The sequence below is a fragment of the Chaetodon auriga genome, chromosome 5, assembly GCF_051107435.1.
Source record: "Chaetodon auriga isolate fChaAug3 chromosome 5, fChaAug3.hap1, whole genome shotgun sequence".
In the NCBI taxonomy this organism is placed as follows: domain Eukaryota; kingdom Metazoa; phylum Chordata; class Actinopteri; order Chaetodontiformes; family Chaetodontidae; genus Chaetodon; species Chaetodon auriga.
Window position 1 is genome coordinate 19,451,117 of NC_135078.1, and position 22,614 is coordinate 19,473,730.

General features: G+C 42.3%; 2 protein-coding genes across 10 annotated transcripts; one reads left to right on the top strand and one right to left on the bottom strand.

Moving 5' to 3' along the window:
• Positions 1-153: 153 nt before the first annotated feature.
• On the bottom strand, positions 154-13,836 carry hnrnpk (heterogeneous nuclear ribonucleoprotein K). Of its 6 annotated transcripts, none has more exons than XM_076729825.1 (17): positions 13,780-13,836; positions 12,735-12,808; positions 12,433-12,599; positions 11,834-11,931; positions 11,447-11,503; positions 10,407-10,450; positions 8,776-8,848; positions 8,059-8,172; positions 7,482-7,610; positions 6,839-7,170; positions 6,166-6,213; positions 4,619-4,658; positions 3,703-3,718; positions 3,194-3,226; positions 2,955-3,022; positions 2,213-2,382; positions 154-1,060 (listed from the first exon to the last, which is right to left on the bottom strand). In XM_076729825.1, exons 3-17 carry the CDS (start codon positions 12,488-12,490, stop codon positions 1,030-1,032), a joined length of 1,311 nt encoding a protein of 436 aa, XP_076585940.1. In that variant the 5' UTR covers positions 12,491-12,599; positions 12,735-12,808; positions 13,780-13,836; the 3' UTR covers positions 154-1,029. The 6 variants fall into 6 exon arrangements, with proteins under 6 accessions (XP_076585940.1, XP_076585941.1, XP_076585945.1 ...); XM_076729826.1 differs by lacking the exon at positions 13,780-13,836 and adding an exon at positions 13,712-13,775; XM_076729830.1 differs by lacking the exon at positions 6,166-6,213.
• Positions 13,837-13,966: 130 nt separating this feature from the next.
• Positions 13,967-22,175, top strand: rmi1 (RMI1, RecQ mediated genome instability 1, homolog (S. cerevisiae)). Of its 4 annotated transcripts, none has more exons than XM_076729823.1 (9): positions 13,967-14,248; positions 14,771-14,978; positions 16,416-16,526; positions 17,060-17,209; positions 18,357-18,427; positions 18,764-18,887; positions 18,969-19,065; positions 19,645-19,834; positions 20,192-22,175. In XM_076729823.1, the coding sequence occupies exons 2-9, from the start codon at positions 14,817-14,819 to the stop codon at positions 21,372-21,374; spliced, it is 2,088 nt and encodes a 695-aa protein (XP_076585938.1). In that variant the 5' UTR covers positions 13,967-14,248; positions 14,771-14,816; the 3' UTR covers positions 21,375-22,175. The 4 variants fall into 4 exon arrangements, with proteins under 4 accessions (XP_076585938.1, XP_076585939.1, XP_076585937.1 ...); XM_076729824.1 differs by having other exon boundaries at positions 13,973-14,248; positions 14,774-14,978; XM_076729822.1 differs by having other exon boundaries at positions 14,111-14,248; positions 14,774-14,978; positions 18,357-18,420; positions 18,757-18,887.
• Positions 22,176-22,614: the final 439 nt, after the last annotated feature.

Sequence of the window (22,614 nt, forward strand, 5' to 3'; positions counted from 1 at the left end):
TTTTGGACAAAGCGATTTGTAGACATCAGCTTGGGCTCTGGGTTTTTGTGATGGATGCTTTTCCATTGTTTTCTGATGCAATTATTTGGAAAAAATAAAAAGAAATAAATCAAAATGTTAAATCAGCAAGCAATCATTAAAAATGCACATTAGTTCAGTAAAAAGTGGCACCATCTTTATTCATTTTACAATATGACAATGTGAAGTCTACAGCATGGAGAGAAAACAAGTGTAGAACACAGGAAATTGTAGGGACAAAATAGATAAGTTCAATATCATTTGTCAAATCTCCAATAATATATCAAAACAAATTTCTAGCTACATGTTTCCATTTGTTACTCAAATTCTTAGATTTCATCACACAACTAATTGATACCCTCACAAATTAGTCAGTCTGTCCTGTATCTCGTGTGTACAAGTGTCCAAACTTAATCGTCCCCAAATCCATTCTGAAGAGTAAAATTTCCCACATCTCTAAAAACATAAATGGTTCAAAATCAAAAGAAACATAGCTTACATTCTGCAATACGCTAATGTTAATGTGGTACAACTGCGTGTGAAGGGACCAATGTAGACAACGGAAAGCATGCTCTCACACACACACTCTCACACACACACACACTCACACACACACACACACACTTCAAACCAGAGACACAGACATACAAATTTAAGTCATAAAAAAAACAAAAGCATCAAAAAAATAAAGGTTTATGTTTATTTTTGTCTGTGAGGAGACTGAAGAATATTTTGATAGATGTGAGTGTTAGGAAAAAAAAACAAAGTGTATCTGATGAACTAATAGACTACACTTTTAAAAATGCAGAACATCTACATTTTCTTTTATGCACAGGAATGTTGGACATTTATTTCATTAAAAAATACAAAAATAAAATTCAAAAAAGACACCCACAATCCAGAATAATAGTCTGACGGGGATATGTTGGACAGGGGCAGAAAGGTTGAGGGGGTGGGGGTGGGGATGGGGGTGGGGCAATCTGAGTCTGCTTCAATCTGAGTCTCCTGGGTCTACAGCAAATGACCAGAGTACTGCTTCACACTGAAATAAAAAGAGTGGAGAAATAAATGAAATGCACAAGGAGAAAAATGCTATTCACAAGTCAGTGACAGTGTAAATATACAGCTATGCAACTGTGGGAGGGCGACGTTTTGGGAGGGAAAGGAGAGACATACAGTGAGAAAGAAAGACAGGCAGAGAGGAAGAGGGGGAAGAGGTGAAATAAGTGGTGGAAGGACAGGGAGGAAGAGGAGGAGGGGAAAAAAAGAGGGGTGTGGTTAGTCCTTGTGTCCAAGCAGGTGCAGCACACTGAAGGAGGAGGAAAGGAAGAGGGAGGCAGGGTTAGTTAACATGGCAACACTACACTACTCATGAGACAGCGGCGGCAGGTATACAACTGCATTAGCATTCGGGCTAAGCTCGGATAGCATCAACAGGAAGTAGTGTATTATACGTGCCTACTGGTTGCCAAGGGAGACAGAAGAGGAGGAGCCTGTGCTATTTGGCAGACTGTGATTTGTTGTCGGTACATCTAACTAAAAACAACAAAATCACTAGTCTTCCACACAGCAGCAGCAGCCAGGGGAACAATCAATCCACTCCCTGCTTCTCAGTGAAACGGCTTAGATGGCAAATAGACATTCTGGTTTTTTTTTCTTTCTACCAATCATATTCAAAGGACAAATGTGACAGTCAAAGAAACATGTCAATCACATTGACCCTTTCCAAAAAAAACATTATGCAATATGTACAACTTAAGTTTGCCTGTTCCTTCACAGCCATTTCATGCAAGAGGAAGGTTTGAACTAGTTGCAGGTTGCATGGGGAAGAAAGGAAGGGGGTTAGTGAAGAAGAGACAGCAGGCAACAGAAACGCATAACCCAACGGTAAGTGGGTTAACTAGTGTTAGGATGCAGTATCAGATAAACATTTATGCATTTACAATCTATACACGTGTGGTTTGGTGGGCTTAATGAGGTAAAGGAAGTAGTTGGCTTTTTAGCTTGTATGAGTTTGTAAGAATGCACTTTCTAAGATGGGTTACATCAACAAACTTTTTATGACCAACCCAACAGAAGTGAGAAGACATGCTAGTAGGCTTGATGAGCACAATTTCTATGGTGCCAAATCAAGACTTTCTATATCTAAAAAGACGAAGTTGATGTAATACAATGAGCCTGTGTCAGAACTTGCCTGTTCTGTAGAAGGAACTGGGCGTTCTGGATCTGATCCTGGGTGCCAGTAATGGTGATGATTCGGTCCTCAGAACCCTCCAGAGGCTCATCGATCTTGATGGAGGCTCCGGACTCATGGCGGATCTGTTTGATCCGTTGGCCTCCCTTACCAATGATAGAGCCAGCCAGCTGTCGGTGGGGTACCGAGAAGAGAATGAGAGCAGGGAAGAGAGAGAAAGCAAGCACGCACATAAAAACGTTTTAGGCTCTGGGAAAACACATGTGGAGCTAAAAATAAGGGAAACGCAAAGAGGAAATGGAAAGATGAAAGCATGACCGACAGATATGTTCAAGAAAATCCTGTTAAAAATATTTTATGGGTTTCAGTACAATGAGGAAATGTGAAAAAATGAGAAATAATGATTTTCGTTAATAACACAGAAAAACTGCTGTGACCTTGTCTAGTGTGGGTGCATTTGGAAAAAAGTCAACATGTGGGAGACAACTGACTTATTGGTCCCTACAATTGAAATGCTGTAGCAGTCATGTAGCTGCTGCACAAATAATGGAACACGATCAGCACACATGACGACACGTCATTCATATTAAGGATAACGAAAGAGTGCAGATGGCATGATCGCAAATGGCAGTGTAGGTTTGTACTCTGAATGTTCTTTATGACACGATGGTGCTGTGGGTGAAGTAGACTGAGCGTTCTTTGGCGTGACAGATTGTATGTTATGCTGCTGTCATTTACTCACATCTTTAGGGATCGTCACTTGTGTGGTGATGACAGGGCCGCCCATGTCATTATAGGAGCCACGTCCACCTGATGGCAAGAGGGAGGGGAGAGTTGAAGGCCAAAGCAGACAAGCAGGGAAAAAAATCAACGGAGGAAAGTAAAAGCACTAAAAATCAATACTTGGCAGCCAACATGATCATACATGGCTCAGAACATTTTCCTAATTGTACTGATGGCTAGAAAAGTGTAGAGACTCACCTGACTGGTAGCTATCCCAGGAGGAACTGTTGTCTGAGCAGGAGAGAAAGCAAGAAAGAGCACTGACTCAGTGATAAACATTAAGTTATTTCTGTGGCATTTGTAAACAACAAATAATCCAATAACCCATCTCAATACTGAGCTCAAACATATGGATAACTCGTCACACATTTTCAACAGATCTCCTAAGGAAAACTGGAGAATGATATGTAATTATCTCTGCGTGCCATCATCAACATTTGTTGTAAACAGAGATACTTTAAGGAAAAATATCATTCCACACAATGTTGTTGCAGACCAATAATCAAGACACATCCATGTGAACTGGAACGTCCTTCTAACCAGGTTGTTATTTTTGTATGAACATTACATTCAGACAAAATGCTTTACACTACAGTCTGTTCAAAGGAGCGCTGAGGCCTGCACACTCAAGCATATTAAGACACATTAACAGCCTTGAAACCACATCCAAATAATGACACAGAAAAAACATGAGGCTTACTACTCACCATATCCTCCTCCGCTCTGTAAAAAACACACACAAACACAAATGGGTTACGTACGGTACAGCCGATTCCTTTCATCTCTCTACAGATCCCAGATGAATGGACCGGGATTGTAAGCACAAATGTAAGGATGATGCAGCAGCCTCGTCCATGGAGTACACTCAACTAAAAGCCACCCAGTTTTCATCCATAAGCCAGACTCCTCCTCCGTCCCTCCCTCCCTCCCTCCATCCCCCCTTCCCGTCTCTCCTTGCATCTCCATCAGGCCCCATTTTCACCTGCTATTCAGCTGCTGCTGTCACCAGGGCAACAGGCAATTCAAAAAGCTGTTGCTGAGCAACGGCAGGCAGTATCCTGCCAGCTCTCAGAGAGAGAGAGAGAGAGAGAGAGAGAGAGAGAGGGAGGGAGAGAGAGGGGGGGGGGAGAGAAAGAGCGAGAGAGAGAGACAGAGAGAGAGAAAGAGGGGGGAGAGAGAGAGAGAGAGGAGAGAGAGCGAGACCTTCCAGTCTGTCAACAAAGCGTTATTATTGCCTAGCAACCAACCATGGCCACCCCCACCCCCACCCCCACCCCCAACACCCTCCCCCTCTTTGCAGGAAAAGCAGGCTGGCCGTGAAAAGTACACAGTAAGAGGGCAATTATAGCTGATTATTACGGGGTGTCTCCGGCTGTGGTGATTATGGTCATTCGGTGGGAAGGCTCATGCCGTGCCAAAACCAGCTTGGATGCATTGCCAGGACTCAGATTAGCGTGTGCACACGAGTGACCAGCCGATAAACCTCTATTATCATTACAACACAATGGACAATCACAGCATATTGTCTAGTGCTAGGACCGACCAGTATGCTAGCCTGAGGACGCTGGCGCCCAGTGAGACGCTAGAACAAGAGCTGCATGTATTTAGCAAAGGGTCACTAACCATGTTATCGCTGTAGCGGTCCGGTCTGCCTCTTCTGTCACTGGTGACGAAAGAGTGTCATAGAGGGAAAGGGAGGGGGGGTAATGTGGGTGGGGGTGGAAAGAAAAGGAAAATGCTTAGAAAAAAAATGCTTGGCAACATTCCAAAGGAAATTTATGGTCTAGGTCAAACTGCACACACACGCTGAGCAAGATTACAGTATAAACACATTTCCTCTCAGCCATCTTCCCACACAGTCACAGGAACAGCTCTGACAGTGTTATAGTGAGAGAAGTGACAGGTGGTGGTGATGATGATCAGAGCCAAGGGCTGCTGCTTTCCCCCAAAAAACTCAAATTAAGGAATTAGCTGAAGAAATGTGTTTGGATTTATTTGGTAATCTTCATACATACATGCATGGATGTTACATGACTAACATCTGCGCATGTTGCATATGTCCTCCTAGCTCGTCACATATTGGTGCCATGAGCGAGGATGACACAACGTGAGAAAATATCAGAATCATCCCATTGTGCCCTGCCATTATATTTCTAGAAACAGTATCAGCCATATTTATATCAGTTTGATTTCTATGCGTATTATCTGAACGTGGACAGCCAACACTAAACCAAGGCCAGGCCATGTTCAATTTGGAGAGAGCAAAATAGTTTTTCAACAACCCAAAAGATCCATTATTTTCTACTTTCAAATGGCTGCATGAAACTAAAAAGAGTAAGCTAATGTAGAAGTCTGCCAGAGTGCTGCATCCATAAGCAATTGTACATATAAGAAAAATGACCCCTCTAATTACAAACCAGCTTGTTAAAGCGTGCGGTTTTGCAGGGGACTCAAGTGACGATTGTCAGATTCACATCAGCACATGACCTTCATACACACCACCACAAACACATTCTCTCAACCTGGGAAGTACTGCGAGAGAATGGCACATTGGCTGGGTTATTAACACAGGAAAGAGGAGGTCATACAGCATTACTGCACTACAGTACATGGAGTGCAAATGGGTGAATGAGAATCAGGGAAAGGGACTTATGCAGTCTAGACCAACACGAGTAAACAGACTGGTGAGCAATACATGTTTGTAGGGCTGTAGTTAGTATTGGGAGTTAAGGATACGACAGGAGGGCAAAAGAGTGTTATTTTTCTCAAGGGAGTGAGTGGATAACAAATCATATTCAAAAACTTGCAACAATAAAGTAGTAAGGCAGGGAAAAATGGTACATGTAGGAATACCTCAACACTTACAACTTAATTTCAAGGCATCATGGCCAATCATTTGTCACATTTGTGAATGGAATTTAAGCAGAACACCAGTCAGTGCTAGGAAATGACTCATTCCTCACAAAGACCAAAGGGTAAAATGCTACTCTAGAGGAAGCACCACCCAGAGGCATCAATGAGGAATTTTTGTTTCAGTGAACTACCGTTACAGAGCACTACCAACACTGGGGCAAATGCAAGTAATGTAAAATAACAGTATCAGAATGTCGAAGTATCCCTATTAAGATAAGTTAGAAGGTTAAGGCAAAGGTTTGGGGACAGAAACTTACTTTGACCTTTCATCTGAGCCACGGTACGAGTCATAGTAACGATCATCTCTGTGGGCAAGATGGAGATGGAGAAAAAGACACACAAACACACCCAGACAAACATTGATGAGCACATAAAATTAATGGAATGACAACCATGAATACAAATGTTTCCAGAGGTGCACAGTGTGACACTGTGTTACACACAGAAAACTGGACTCACTTTATCCTATGAATTAGACAATGTAAAGCAAGACTGGTGAATCTGTGAACAGAATGCCCCTGAATGGAAAATAAGCATCTGAAGAGGGATTAAGCTTTGTACATGTGGATGCAGTAGGAAAAAAAACAAGAAACAAGTGCTCTAGAAGAGGAACTCTAGCACTGAACAGAGCGTAGTTGGTCTAAAATATCAAACACTTAAAACTCAAGAGGTTAACAGGAGTAAAAGGACTCTCAACTTCAAACTGATGAGTGGGATCATGTAAGCACTTGGCACTATAGCGTTCAGTAAAACAAAAAATGTTTACAAGATTTCTCTATTAGGCATAGACAGCATGGCCACCGCTAAACATAATCTTAATTAAGTGGCCACGCCTTGTGACAGGACTCACGTTTGTGCATGAGCGAAAGAAAAAGCAAAGCAGGAGAGCGACAGAAAATACACTGTGCATCACTAATGTTCATTTCTTACCCTCCTCTGTGTTGGTGTCCCATGGGCATGTTGCGCACACGGCCACTCCCCCTGGAAACCCTACTTGGGTGGGGTGGGGGAGGACCTCGGCGAGGACTCATCTCATCGTAATCCCGGCGGGAAGGAGGCATGGGTCCCCGTACCCCTCTGCTAGAGGGCATTCGGTCAAACCCGCGGTCTCCACCGCTGGACCTGGGCCCACGTATTGGGAACCCTCCCATAAGCCTGCGACCACCTCCCCTCTCCTCAAACATCACAGTGAAACCACCATATTCATATGTTTCATCGTAGAAGTTAGGGTCATAGGGCTGAGCACGGCCCTTTATGGGAGCCTAAAAGGGAGGACAGAGGGAGATAAACTGACCTGCTGAGGGGCATTTGAAATGCATAGTTTACAAGAATACTAAGTGTGCTGAGGATAAAGGTGCATCTATAAGAAACAACACAATATTCCAGATGTGTAACAAAATCTCTGGTCAGCTGCAGCACGACATGACATGCTCTGGACATCTTTGTCCATTTGAGTGCCTTACACTACACTGCATTTTAAAGGTTTGTTCAGTCAGAAAAAACGATTCAGTTAATTCAATAAGATGCAACTCACATGACAAAAGCCCACTCAACCACTGTAAAAGATACTTACATCAGCGATGAGCTCCAGCATAGTCTTGATACACTCCACCACCCTCTCTGTTTTACCGCCAACCAGCACCACCCGGTCCGTCGACTGAGGACAGCACTCCTGAAACAGCTTGATGCTGGTCTTTGTGTTCTGGAGGCACATGACACACAGACACACATGAAGGGCACAAGAAAAGGGGAAGCTGCTGCATGACACAGCATCTGATTCTGCTGTAGAAAAAAAAAATCCAATCATTTGTCAAATCACAACTGTCACTTTATGGGTATTTCCACATTAAGGTACATTCAGTAGTCCACCACATAACAGATAGAGCCAGAAAATATGACAGTTAAGAAATCAATTCAATAAACACAAATAATACAAACAATTAACATAGGAAAAAATGTATCCTGTCTGGGTACCTCTAGCTGGGTTTAAGTGTTTAAGTGAGTGTATTCCTGCTACAACTGAAAAACTGGCAGTGACAGACGGCTGTGTGAAAATGCATGCTGTATATTACTCACACCTTTCAGTCTGTAACCTGCTTTGAACAGATTTAATTGCAAAAAGCTGATCTCCATCTCTTGTATCAACATACCTCACGGAGCTCCTTGATCTTGGCTCCCTTCACCCCAATGATGGAGCCAGCCAGGCTCTGGTGGATCAGCAGACGCAGCTCACAATCAAAATCCATGCCATTGTACTGCTGGTACTGAGGGAGATATTTATTATGTTAATACTATGATGCAATCTGTTTAGTTTTCTGAAAAGTCAACCCTGCCTGAGACTCTAACTCTGACAAAATCATCCACCTAGAAGGTACATAATGGCAAATTAATGCAGAGGCTACAAGAAAGACAGTAACAAAATATATTACCATACTTCAAATAATGGGTGGCATACACTCTAGGGGTGATACAAAATCTATGAATCATTTTTAATCCCAGTTTGAAAGTTCACTTTTCCCACCAATTAATTGCAGATGCAGGCACATGGCAACAGTGTTACCGACAGCCTCAAAATAGATTGCAGACACAACCTGACAGAATTTGAACCAGTCCAGTTTAACTTATTTAACCACTTACTTGCAAGTGAAAAGAAAGGTAAAATACACAAAAGCAGAAGAGCAAGCAAACAAAAGTAAAGCAAGCACAGTCAATTTAAGTTGAACTAGTAAGCATCTCTGTAACACAACGGACATTTGCAATAGATCGTGATAAGTATTAACGTGATTGTTTTCATTTCAAAATGATTTTGTTTACTCAGTTCAACTACACTTGACATAAAGAGAAGGAAAACAAGTTCAAGTCCTCACCTCTTCCAGTGTTGGGATAATCTTCAGCAGGATTTCTCCAACTGTCTCGATGTCGGCACTGATGCTCAGGATGCTTCATATTTCACCCACCAATGACAAGGCAGAGCACAGCCACACAGAGAGGGTGGGGTTGGGGGAGCCAACGAGGCATTCCGGGGGAGGGAACGACATTTCAGATCAGAGAATTCATGACATCCCATTTTTTGCCAAAGAGAAACAGACTAACACAGCTAAATGAAATGTTGAGATCCAGTGTTTTCTAAACTTTTCATGATGATAATTCAACACTGTAAAAAAAGCTGGTACCCATACAATGCAATGAAAAGAAAACAGTCTTTTGTTCAGAGAAAGCAAGAAAAGAGACAAAATAAAAAAGGGACCCAAAGAAAAGTGACTGCATTTGGTGACCATTGAAGGGGCAAGACGGGGAGGGTGAAGCCTGAGGAGGATCTGGCAGGAATAAGCACCATTGGTGCCAGAGAGAACTCTAAAGTCCTAAAGCATAGTTTGGTGGATGCACACCACAAAGTCTTCGACTATAAAGACCCCAAAAAAGGTGCCCAACACAACTTTGAAAGATCAGGGAAGACTGAGAGAATTAATGAGTCCTCTCTCGTCTTTTTATCATTTGCACCCCAAACACCCCATCTTAAAAATTTGGCTTGGGCAATCAATGCGTCACTTATACAACAAATTGTAAATTAAATTTTGTTGTCTGCATCCACCTACTGACTTAATAAATAAACACAATGAATTTATGAATCAAGACCACTTATGCACAGTTTGTACATGGAAGAAGAATGGTAGACAGCAGAAGAACAGTAACAGAGCAGACTGAACCATGGAAAATGGAAGTTTGCCACCACTGGAGTTGATGCTTTTTAGGGGATGGGAGAAGCAATTAACATAAAACCACAGAATGCAGAGGTGAGTGGGACAGAGAGAAATTATCTGTACATTCAATAGCTCCAGCAGTCCATAACCAAATTCAGATGAAGCAGAAGACAGGAGGGAAAAAACACACACACACACACACACACACACACACACACACACACACACGGACAAACAACACTTGAGTCCTAGCTTGTCTTTAGAGTTTCAGAATGGATGGACAATCTGAGCATATCGGTTTAATGAGGGATTCGCAAGGAAAGAATGGGATGGTGTGAGAAGCAGGTGAGCTTATGGAACTAACGGAAAAACAAGAACACCAGTATATCCACTCTGAGGGGGGAGGGAGGTGAAAACGCGAAAGATAGAGAGGATAGATAATCATCAATGAAAATTAAAGAAACAAAAAACACGGACATACTGCACAGATTATAGCAAAGATTTAAAAAAAGACAGTGGCAGATTGTGGACAAACCCTGACAACACCAGCCTAAATTTCAATGTTGACGTGACTTTAAAAATGGTATATAAACGATGTTGACATGGCTTTTACAGGTGCAACAGGCAGATTTGGACATGAACGCATTTAGGCATTTTGACTCAGGCTAAAATACTGTGAGAACAGGTAGGTTAATATACAGTGACTTGACAGAGGCAGGATGACTATTTATTATTCATCTCTTCTTGTTTGTTTGACCTGTAGTCAGGCAGTGAGAGGGAGGAGCTTAGGGACATACCGCTCAGGCCCACTGCTGTCTGGGACTGACACACTGGCATTGTACTGGGCGTGGCATGGGCAGGGGCCAGGGCCATTCGAGCACAGATGTCAATCAAGTAAGGCGCCCATTTAGGGACAGGGCACGATTATGGACAGGGCCAACCAGGGTGTCAGGTGGGCGGGCGCAGGAGGGGCCATCCAGAACATGGGCAACAGAGGAGGAAGTGGGCAAAAAAGTCAACAGTAAAATAATAAACAAGGGAGAGGGAAGAGGAATACATTTTTAATATACAGGCTCTACACTGTTCAAACGTGACTTTTATTTGATTCTCTCAGAGATTGGTTTGTCAAAGAGAGAAAAGGAGAAAATGTAACATTGGAAAATGGGTAATGGCATATTAAGAAAATGAAGAGTTCAATGTCGGGGAATAGACCAGAGACAGTGAGAAAGAGGGGTAGAACATATTGTGGAGGGCTAGAAAAAAAGAGGCAATGACTGAGTGAATTAGGAATTGGCCAGGTTGCCTTAACACTTATCGAAAAAAAAAAAAAAAGAAAAGAAAAGAAAAAAAAGCTAGCTGGCACTCCAGGCGACTTCATGAACACTGCTGTGTGCCCATAAATTTAAATTAACAAGAGCACCTGTGTTGCCACAACAGCACTGTTACGATAAATCGTCACTATGGAGAAACAAATTGACTTGAAATTGGACTTTTGTGCCAAGGGCCAGTTTAGCTGAGGCAATCACATGATGTTCATGTGAGAAGAAAAAAGATAAAACCAACCCCAAAGGGTTCATAAGAAAATCTCACGAAGAGATGGTAACATCGCAGGCATCAGCTAACCACATCCCTTGCATACACAGAAGAAAACATTGCCAAATACCAAAATAAATTTTTAATCTGTTATCCAGGGTAAACGTAAAAAGAACTGCTGTCCTATGGAGGAGGCTGGGTAAGTTCTGAGTGGCTGAACACCAGTGGAGGGAAAACTAAAGAATACAAAACAAAAAGTCTAAACCAAATAAAAATTCAGGGTGTATAAAATAGATGTACTCACGTCTGTACGAAGGGCTTTGATGTTTTTGCCACCCTTCCCAATTACAGCTCCTGCATTCTGAGAAGACAGAGAACACTTTCAAAAACGGGAAACATAAATAAATGAGAAAATGTGAACTATGGTATCACAATTAACAACGCAGAGCAAGAGAATATTACAGTCAATATCAGCAAAAGCACAATGATTGTATGAATCCCGCTAATAAAGAGCAGAAATTAATTATTTAAAAAAAAGGCAGAGATGTGGTCAGGGCAACCAAACGAAAACCATGAAAAAAGGGGGAGAACAAAAATCTGTAGTCTCAGTAAGGGTGTGCACAAAACAAAGATACGAACCATCACATAAGGGTTAGACATGAAATGTGGAATGAAAGGAGAGCTGATTTACTTTGCTCTGCAGGAGGATGCGAAGCTCAACCATCTCGTCTGAGTTCCTGGAGCGCTTGAATGATTTCTGCTCATCTGCATCCTCAGCAGGGCGCTTACCTGGCATAAGGAGATAAAAACACACTGACAACCCTACACACACAACCGTCCACAAGGGAAAATTTCATTTAAAGAAAAAAACACAACACAGAAAGCAGTGAAGTACAGAATCACAAAACCTGTATCTTTAAACTCTGTTTTCATAGTGTGTGCTGAATCTACACAGATTACAGTGTGCAAAACCAGGAGAGAAAGGGTTTTTTAGCACTTCAAAAAAAAAACATGAAAACAATTTGGGGAAAGGAAACAAGCAAATGGGGTTGGGTCCCTAACAATCACACACACAGTTTCAAACATTAACCTCTACCAACACCAATTTTCAAAATCAATGCTATGCTTTGTCAACAGACAAATACAAAGCTGCTACCACAAATCTGCCATAGCTATCCTTTTATTATACAACATACAGACATTTGTCGGTAGATAAATTAGTCAAAACGTGTTAATAAAGTAATGCATTTTTACAAATCAACCAGCATGTAAAGAAGCAAAGTTTTATACCATTAGTCTCCGAGTTGCTGAATGAAGTATCGTCTTGGTGGTCAATTTCTGTTTCCATGGTCTTCTGACAGCAGAAGAGATGTGGTGGGCACCTCGGTCCGGGGAACGGGCGGCAGCAGCAGCAGGGTGGGAGAAGCAGAAAAGTGGTCCCTGTGATCTGTGGTAGTCTGTCAGCATTGTAAATGGGGGGGGAGAGACATACGAGAAATCAAACTGCATGCTCGAGATCCAGTTATTCAACAAGCAGGGATGACATGACGACAAAAACCCAGAGAAAAACTGACAGAAAGACTGGCACTCACCGATATTTATTTCAGGGACAAGGGCGTGTTGATAGGCGGAACTAAATAAGCAAGGACCAAACAGCTGCTGCGTCCTGGTGGGGAGGGAAAGGCTGGTTGTAGTACTGAAATCTAATATGAAAAAGGCTAAATAATAGCGAAGTTTGAAACGCATCACCTGTGATCATATACATTGTATTTCATCTAATCAATACAGGTCATTACATATACACAGATGACCATTATCTGAAAGGACAGTTGTTATTATAATGTTATCAGTTATCACATCGTTACATTAACAAGCGTGTTAGGGTGGAGAGAAAAGCAGGTATTTCAAAACAGTGTGGAAAGAAGTGTGCGACTGCCACCGTCCTACAATGAAGAAATGAGTTCATCAGCCAGTGATGAAGGAATGACGTTAATATGAATATTTACTGCAATCTTCATCGGCTAACAACACGACGGATTACCAATTTCAACGAATGTACTATTTAATAACTGCTACCAGAAATTAAGTGGTTGAACGATGACGCTGACTGACTAAATCGAAAGTGAGGTAACTTGGCTCCACTGAGGCTAACTTATCGATCGTTATCTAACATTAAGTTAAATCGTTCACTGAGGTTAATGTTAGCTACCGGGGTAACGCTAGCTTACAGCCTGGAGGGAAAAGCGTTAGCTACAGGCTTCGTCGTTTAGGTTTCGATTATTTCTATGTCAATCGTACACTTTTCAAACACTTTATTGAGTTGCACGCGAGGCAAGGCATCGTGATGTATCACTGATCTAACACGAATACCTTGATAAAACATTACCAATCGTTCAATACAAAGAACAGCCCGAGTCACTCATGCTAGCACCAAGCTAATTTCGCCATGTTGCCAGAATTTCGGTTGAGCACAACGGGAGCTAGCCAGGCCAGCTAATTAGGTGGCACTGCAATGGACACAAAATAAGCAACAAAGTGACTCCTAAAGGCGCATTTCTTTTCATAGTACCTGTGCACTTCAACGGAATTAAGCTCAAGGTGGCGCAGAAAATATGAAAATACCGTGAAAACACAAACCTGTAGTGCAACACTTCACTCGCCCCCTTCCTTCTCTACCTAACTTGGAAAAGTACCAGTTGAGATAAAGTGTGCTGATTGGGTGATCTGTAAGCAAATCAAACAAGCGCGAGTTCCAATTGGCTAGAACAGACGTCAATCGCAAGAGCTGAGGAGTTTGCAAAGCGATACGATAAGCCCTCCTTCCGGATGTACTTACATCCTGGATTCTGTGGATGTTCAAGTTATTCCTGTTGATAAAGCTTCTGCAGGGCTAATGTCAATCTCTACAAGCGTAATTGTTAGGTTTAAAAACTTCTGTTGTATGTAAGAGCGTCTGTGGTCATGTTGTAGGGACACAAAGCTGAGGTACAGTAGCATCAACATTGGTCAATATATTGATACGTCAGACAATGATAACGCCAGAGCCAACTTTGGCGCCTTGGCTGCTTTCCACAACACATCGTAGACGAGGCTCCATGCTTCTCAGGTAACGCTTACACTCAACACTTACTTTTAAAGTTTGTATAATTCTGCCTGCATTCTTCACTCTCTCTCTTTCCTCCATTGTATCGAGACGTGACCATCTGCAGAGACACAGGGCTTATCCCTGCTGATATGACCACAGAAAAATAAACACATAAATTCCCATATGTTCTCGTTTCTCAGTAGTCTAATCTCAGCTGTCGATAAATCACAAGATTTGTTGTCAAGTGGTCCAGGAGACACAAGACAAGACGACCCCATAAGCCTGCAGGGACTGTAGGGTGCTGTGCCATGAATTCAATTAAATGTCACATTTGAACCACTTTCATACTAAGCCTGCATCAGAGGGAACTGTGTTGAACAGTTGATTTGCCTTTTCAAAGTGTTCAAAACAGTTTTACTGACATATCGGTGTATTATGATTGTGAATGAGAGCTATTTAGACATTAAACCATACTTTGCGAAATGTATTTTTGCTCATGTGTAATCCAGAGTAGAGTCATTACTGTGTGCCTTTATGTAATAGCAGATAACACAAACGGGCCTAAGTCAAATAGACACTAAGGAGAAGGATGGCCCCTGAGATCCAGGCAGTGGTACGTGCCACCCAAGCCTGGCTGCAGTCCTCTTGGCACGTCCAGGTGCCCTTTGCCTGGCTGGAGGCCTGCGTGGAGTGGCTGCAGGAAGAGGCAGGAGGAGCAGGTCGTCTGTCACAGCAACAAATCAACCAGCAGGTAGGCGGGATGTCAGACTGTCTAACTGTGCAGCTGAATGCAAAGGCATCACCTGCCAGAGTTCCTTCAGCTGTCACAGAGATGGCTCATTTTCTACCACAGTAAAGGGTTAATTAGGATCCGATTCGATTACTCTTTTTGTTTCAGTGTGGTGTCTTTGAACAGAGCGATATAACGTCTGTTTCGGGTTAAACAAATGGATCTCACTCTTTAAGACAATGACGTGTGTCTGTAGAGGTCTTTTCCAGAATGTTGCCAGATACTTAGGATAAAAATCTGAGCCGGTCAATGGCCAAAACAAGCACTTCTAGTGGACAGATGCATTTGCCCCCAATAATTACGTTGTAGCCTATCTTGCAGCTCTCAGCTGAGGCGTACCTACCAGTCATTTAGACCCCAAAATATGTAAAAAGAGGCCATGTTTCAAAATACCAGAATTACCCTTTACATATTGAATTTAAGTCACATGATTACAGCTGGTCATACACAGAGAGGGGAGGATGATTACACCTGTTCCAAAATGGTCTCTGACATTAGATGTGAATGCCTTGATCTTTCTTTGGCCATCCACTGAATCCTGGTTGGTGAACTTTGACCCCTTCCCACTTGATGCTGTGGTCTGATATCAGTCTCTTGTCCAAGCTCCTTGCTGTTTCAACTATATAGTGTCTCCCCAGCTGTGTAGCCCTGAAACAGTTACTCGATTAGTCAACAGAAACTTCATCTTTAATCAAGAAAAAATGTCAAATATATGCTGACTTTATGTTGATGAGGATTTGCTGCTTTTTCCTGTTTTAAATCATTTTTAAAAAAATAATATCTTTGATTTTGGTCTTACAAAATAAGACATTTGCAGATTTTCTTTGATATATTATAGAATAAACGATTAATTAGACCTAGTGATTCTGTCTTCAGGGTGAACCCCTCTGATAGGACTAACCTACATTAAACAGAATAATCTCCTTCACACGAAAGTGGACAGTTGAGGACTGAAAGAACACCTCCTCATTTGACAAATCCTGGTTTGTGTTGCAACATGCAGATAGTAAGACAGAACTTTTGTGTTAGCAGCATGAATCCAGCCAAGTGTCAGCTGTCCCAGCTGGTAGTGGTGTCGTGTTTCCCTGCATCATTTGTGTGCCAGTGTACCTAAGAACTGTTGCTGAGCTGCCGTGTCCCTCCAAGGCCGATGTCTTTTTTATTCTAATACATAGTTTAGTGGGATAATGCTTTTCTTCTCAACATAGATAGGGGACATGACGGCTCATTCTAGCGGTCCACTCGGTCATACTGCTAAGTCACTATGCCTCAACATCGCAGGGATGTCATGTCACAAAATATGAAATCTAAAAATGTAGTCAAATAAATTCAAATGCAGAGTGTCATAAAATAGGTCTAACAGTAGGAAATCCTTCATTGCGTGATGTGAAATTGTAGGCGCTGGACCAGTGGCTGTTGACAGACCTGCGGGATCTGGACTACCCTGTTCTCCCTGAGGGCCTCGCTCAGGCCCAGAAGACTGAACTCAGCGGCACCTTCTGCGTCCAGGTACTGCCTTGTTGATCATATATTTCATGTTATGTATATTTCACCTTGTGTATTGTGAGATTTTATGTTATGGACAATGCCCACTGATCAGAAGAAAATGATAAATTAGCCAGAGTTGGCCCTGAAGACTAATTTTGGCTGGTCATGTAAACAGCAAACAGCATGCAGAGGACAATATGTGCACCTACAGCAGAACAGTGGTAAGAAGGAGGTGAAAATGACAAAAATCACATGCAACAACACACGAGCACAGTCATGTAACGGTGAAAATAGCAGTCCTCATCGAGCAAATCAATTATCACAATGTTTCTGTTGCTTTTGTTTAGAGACAAAATCACACAGAAAACAAACTAAAGGTTGTTGTGCACTTCAAGGATCATTGGAGAATAGTCAGACATCAAATTATAACAAAGCACCACTGGATTTTACCTTAAGATGGAAAATGGAAAACCTGAAACAGCAATTCAGTGTTAGCTGGCTCCACATGATAATGGGAGCCAAAAGATAAAGATTGAGGTCCCACTCTGCTCCAGGTTGACTCGTACATGGACATCAGTCAGCCTGCGTATGGTCAGCTGCAGAAGTTCAAGGGCACAGACTGCGCAAACGACGAGGTGTCTGCAGTCACACAGGCCACCCAGAGGCCCTGGGAAGCCAGGCCGACCCGCATGCTTCTATTACAGGTCAGAGGAATTTATTAAATAAAAGTGATATATGTATAAAATAATCTCTCCTTGATTATGATGTTGTGCTTCTGAAATGAACCAATGATGAGAACCTGTAATGTGTGTTTGTGTGTTTAGAACTGTGGTGGCCTTTGCATCAACACGCAGACATCGTGAATGTGTCTTCGCTCTTGCAGACATTTTTTCCTACCATTTATTCTCTCACAACAAACAACAGTAAAATAGTTTGTAGCACGTCACAGCCCATTGCTAGACTTAGAATTACTGCAAGGTTTCCTTTAGAGATCTGGACGCTGCACATCAAGGACAGAGCTCAAATATTATTTTTGTTAATAAAAAAAGTTTGTGAAACTATTTTCCAGCACTTTTTTTTTTTTGGCATTACACACAAAGTAGTCTCGACTGCAGTGCAGTTGACATTATAAATACAGTGACACACTGTTTACCAGTGTGTACAATTAGACTCAATCAACTGTCCAAACCAAATCTACGACGGGGATTTATCTTTGTGGTTGGGTAACAAAGACTTCTGCCTCTCTTCCTAACTGAATCAGAGTGGACAGGTACAATCAGTGACAGCATATGAAAGATTAAATTGCTGGGATATAAGGCGCAGACTGTAATTTTCACCTTAAGTATTACACTTGTCACTGCTCTATGGTTTCTCAAGAATAGTGCTGGTGTTGCTTAGAAACGATGCAATGGCCTTTTTTTTTTTTTTTTTTGGCTTTTTTTTTTCTGTTTCTCCTTTGGAACAAGTCATGTGATGCAAAGACCCATGGCAGTTAAGAATGCATTAGAATCACTGCTAGAGGCAGAGTAAGACAGCAGGTATGTTCAATCCAGGCGAGCCAACATATATATATATATATATGTATATATTAAAAAAACAAAAAACAAAAAAACAATTGCTTCCATATTCACTTAGTTTAAGTATAAACCAGGCGGAAAGTTTTGGGAAGAGTTACTTACTTACGTATACGGCAGTACAGCTGTATGTGTTCTACTTTTAGGATTCCTTAAAGGAGATTAGAGAAAAGCTCAGGGCAGCAATAACTTTCTTTTGTAATATTTAGAGAAAGTAAATCTAATCATTTCACAATCGTTTCCCTGTTCAGTCAAATACGCCGTCTCTGTTGTGCAGGTGACAGATGGAGTCCAGAGCTTGGAGGCCATGGAGTATCAATCCATCCCTGCGTTCGGCACACCTCTCAGGTTAAAAATTGATCTGCCAAACACTTAACTGCACTATGGTACCTTTTCTGCTGCCGGCGTAAAAAGAAGAACCATGACTTTCTACAATTTATTCATTTCTGTTGGTTTTTTTTATTCTCTCCAGCATCCAATGTCTTTCCTTTTAAACCAAGAATGCAGCTTACTTAGATTTTGGGTGGAGTTATCATGAAAATAAAGATAAACACGTGAAATTCCTGCTATGTCACTGGCATCTTCTCATGAATTACGATGGTACGATTGATTTTCTTTGTACCATATTGTTTTAAAAATGAAACTGTGTGATTAAATGGGATCATTGACCCTTGTACCTCTCAGGCCTGGAGTGAAGCTGCAGTTGCACGGGCAGATGGTTTGCAGACTTGGAGTGCTTTTGTTGAGGCCGTCCAACATCAAGGTCCTGGGTGGTGAGGTGGAGGACCTGGTGGACAGGAATAACCAGGTAAACTGAGATTTAAACCAATGCATGTTTATGTTTTGTGTGATCCAGATCCAGTGGTATAGTTCTATATTGCTCTGATAGGGCAGGGTGCTGTGTCGGGCGCTGGGACTTCCTGAGGAGGAGCAGCAGCAGCAGCAGCAGGAGGAGGGGGAGGAGGCCCCACTGGCACCACAACAAGGTAAATTCATGAGACCTTGTGTATCTTTAATGGGAGAGCATTTGCTACAAAGTAGGGCTCCACCAAATCGCTCAAAAATGAGCAAGGCTTTTTTTTTCCTGTCTCTCTATTCTTCGTAACCTTTAGCATCTGTATGAGACACGCCAGGCTTTTAGCTAACTCCCTAAATCGATCTTTTCTTAAATCCAACCAAGTAGTTTTGGTGCCTAAACCGAACCAGTCTGTGAGCGTTTCACACCAGTATCCATGTGTTGGGCTGGGATGAGAACATGTTGGTTTAAACCTGGTATTTCTGCACAGTTACACATAAAGATGAAGCTACATTAATATTATTAGTATTATACTATTTGTAGGATTAGGCTGCAGTGGCTGCGTGGGATTGTTTCAGAGTCATGTGGTCCACTTTCCAATAACTCCAGAGTGTAAAATCCCAATGTCAACATTTTGTTGTTGTTTCAAAATTTAAATGGATGCTTTAAATGGCATGTTTTATTCTTTATGTCATTTGATTCGAGAGTCAATCTATCACATTTCTTAGCTTAAATCATCTAATGCCTCATTTTTTTGTTTTCTCTTTAGCTAATCAGGACGTGGAGGACCTGGAGCTGGATGACTCAGAGTTGTTGGCCAGTCTGGGGGTCCAGGAGGGGGCAGAGGGGGTTCAGGTCAGGCCTGTTCGAGACAGCGGCTACGGGACACTCAGCGAGACCTCCACTCAGTCCTCCAGAAGCTTCTCTGTCAGGAGCCTGGTCTCCACAGCCTCATCCAGGTGGGTGATAATGTCTTGACATTTTGATGGTGGAACTCCTCAATTTAAGCAGAAATATAACCTGACATTTTGAATTTCAGTGTAATGTTTGTCTTCAGAAACTACATTAGGAGCAGTTAACACTTTGATTCTGCAGTCTGTCGACGAACTTCTTTCATTCAATGGTTTCGTGCTGCTGGAGTTTTTACTTCTTCGCAGAAGAATCCTGCCATGGAGAAAATGTTCTGACATGGGCTGTAAAATTACAAATTTGGCTGTATTAACACACACCATTACCTCTGGCACCCTGAGCCACTGTTCTACACTGTTAACCAGTCTGAAACTGTATTAGCTCAGTCCACCATCATTCTTTTGCAGAAGCGAAGCCTTTGGTCGCTCTCACAGAAGCAATGGAGGTGGTTCAGCTGAAGCTCATCGCCATGCTAACCCACAAGAGGATTCTGACCTGCTTGACCCTTTTCCTTCTGATCACATGAATCGGCAAGAGATCGCGGATCATAACATGGCAGACGAAGACTTCCCTGACGAAGACTTCGATGATCTTCCCATGGATGAGTTGGACGCTGTGATGTTTCAAGAAAGTACAAATGTCACTGACAGCAGCCACAGAAGGACGCCGCAGAACAACAACAGGATAACAGGAGATCCTAACAGAGCAACAAGACCTCAAACTGCACAGTTAGAGCAGCACACTTGGAACAGTTCTGGGTCAAGGCTTAGTTCTAGCAGCTCCAGATCCTCCATGGAGAAGAGAGACTACACAGGCTGTGCGAGAGGAGCCACAGGGCAGTTAGCCGCAGCAGCCTCCTCAGCCTTCTATCCCCCAGCTGCTTTAGAGCCAACACATGATCAAGAATTTATTACTAATGTTGAGAGTGATTTCATGGATGAAGACATGGACTGTCAACAAGAACCTCGGAGAGACAGAGAGAGCACTACCAACAAGACAGACACTTCAGGCTCCGGTTGTAGACTTGGCAGCGACTTATCAAGAAGCGTAACACCTCAGGGGCAAAGTTACACCTCAAGCACTGCAGAATCTGATAGACTGTCTGCTAAAAAAGATCCACAGAGTCACAGCTCAGTCCCCAGTCTCACCCTGAACTCTCCACCTTTTACATATTTGTGCCTGCTTGAAGACGTGATGTCCACACCACACCCCCACACCACAGTGATCCGTGTCAAAGCTTTCATCGTGACTCTCTTGGGGAAGCTGAGCAGCAGCAACGGTCTTTGGCGTGTCTGCGCCACAATATCTGATGGAACTGGGTACCTGGACGTGGAGCTGTCCAATGAGGTTCTGACGGGCCTGCTGGGCTTCTCAGTGGCGGAGAAGGGGGTTCTGAAGCGTGACCCAGCCCGGAGAGGTGAGCTGGAGACCGGGATGAGGAGATGTCAGGAAGAGCTGGTGGACATGTGCTGCGTTATGACAATCGCGGTTGAACCAGAGCGCAGGAAAGCTGTGGTGACCAAGGCAGAACCCATCAATGAGAAAGTATTTCAGGAGCTGGAGCAGAGGGTGAGAGACGGGCGAAAATAAACAGAGGAGAGGTTTAGAGGAAATGGGCGATAATGAGACAATTACAGGCAGCAGGCAAGTATATTGCACTTTAGCAGAGATGAAAAATTGGCAACAAAACAGAGACAAAGATAACATCACGCATCAGCATTGCCTTAAACATTTTCTGTCATGCAATGAAACTAAGGTATTTTTTAGGATCGCTGATCAACCGGCCCCTCTGCTTCACATTTGGAGAGCAGAATGTGTGAGCCGGATGTCTGATGATCAGCAAGCAGTGTCTGGAAATGCATCCCATCTGCTATATGTGAATGTGGCGTTCTGTCATTTGTCATCAGAGGATTTCATTCATCTATTCTCCCAAGCAAAGTAAACAGATTGAAGATGGAAAAATGTTACTGTCCTTAATTGCATGTAATGTTTAAAACTATGTCTAGAGAAGATTGAAGCATGTGAGATGTGAGAAGGGAATTGGGGGAGTGGAGTTTGTATTCTGATTGTTGTAATGAATTGCCAGCCTTTGCATTCATTCAGTACATCCATTACGTTTGACTGAAAAATGATTGAATGTCCAAGGGCAGCGTGGGTCTTTAATAAACTCCCCCAGAGGAGAATGAGAGGAAAGGAAGTTGAAAGAGAGGCCATGAGCTTCAGTTATTTGTGTTCATTATACGGTAGAGCCTCATCTATGTTTTTGTCTTTGATGAATTAATATACTGCACAATTGATGCTTTGGATCTACAGTATATTGAAATAAAATTGTTCTGAAGGTTTTATATTTTTTTCTCACGCACTGACCAATAAAACAAGTGTGAAGTAAGAGCTTGCTGCTAATTTTACCTTTTTATTTCTTCTTTCCAATGAGAATTGTATTCCTCAAGATTAGATGAATAACTGGGCAAACTGCGCCGCTGCACTGGTGCAATGTGTTTCATTTTGTTTGTCATACTTTTATTAAATGGATTATGCACTGCTTAAGCACACATAATGGTAATTAAAAGTAGGCTCGCAGTATTATCTGGTCTGTAGCTTCGTAGAGGTGTTGGAAATCTCTCTTTAGGATTAAACATCTCAGCAATTTGCACAAAACAAACTAATTTGTGCCTTGTCTGCCTTCATACAGTATAATTAGTGTCTCATACTTCAACGTCTTCATAGAGAAGATGAGTAAAACACAGGCTAATAAAGGTACCAAAAGAAATGTATCTTGGTACGTATGCATGCTTACATTTGTGTGTTCGCTCAGGAAGGCACATGCATG

Excerpts from the sequence above, each read along its gene's own strand:
- rmi1 (XM_076729823.1), top strand. The coding sequence starts at position 14,817 with ATGGCCCCTGAGATCCAGGCAGTGGTACGTGCCACCCAAGCCTGGCTG. Across the intron at positions 17,210-18,356 it reads CCCGCATGCTTCTATTACAG|GTGACAGATGGAGTCCAGAG; the intron begins GTCAGAGGAATT and ends TCTGTTGTGCAG. Across the intron at positions 18,428-18,763 it reads GCGTTCGGCACACCTCTCAG|GCCTGGAGTGAAGCTGCAGT; the intron begins GTTAAAAATTGA and ends TGTACCTCTCAG.
- hnrnpk (XM_076729825.1), bottom strand. The coding sequence starts at position 12,490 with ATGGAAACAGAAATTGACCACCAAGACGATACTTCATTCAGCAACTCG. Across the intron at positions 7,611-8,058 it reads AGATCAAGGAGCTCCGTGAG|AACACAAAGACCAGCATCAA; the intron begins GTATGTTGATAC and ends ATGTGCCTCCAG. Across the intron at positions 2,383-2,954 it reads AAGTGACGATCCCTAAAGAT|CTGGCTGGCTCTATCATTGG; the intron begins GTGAGTAAATGA and ends CCCCACCGACAG.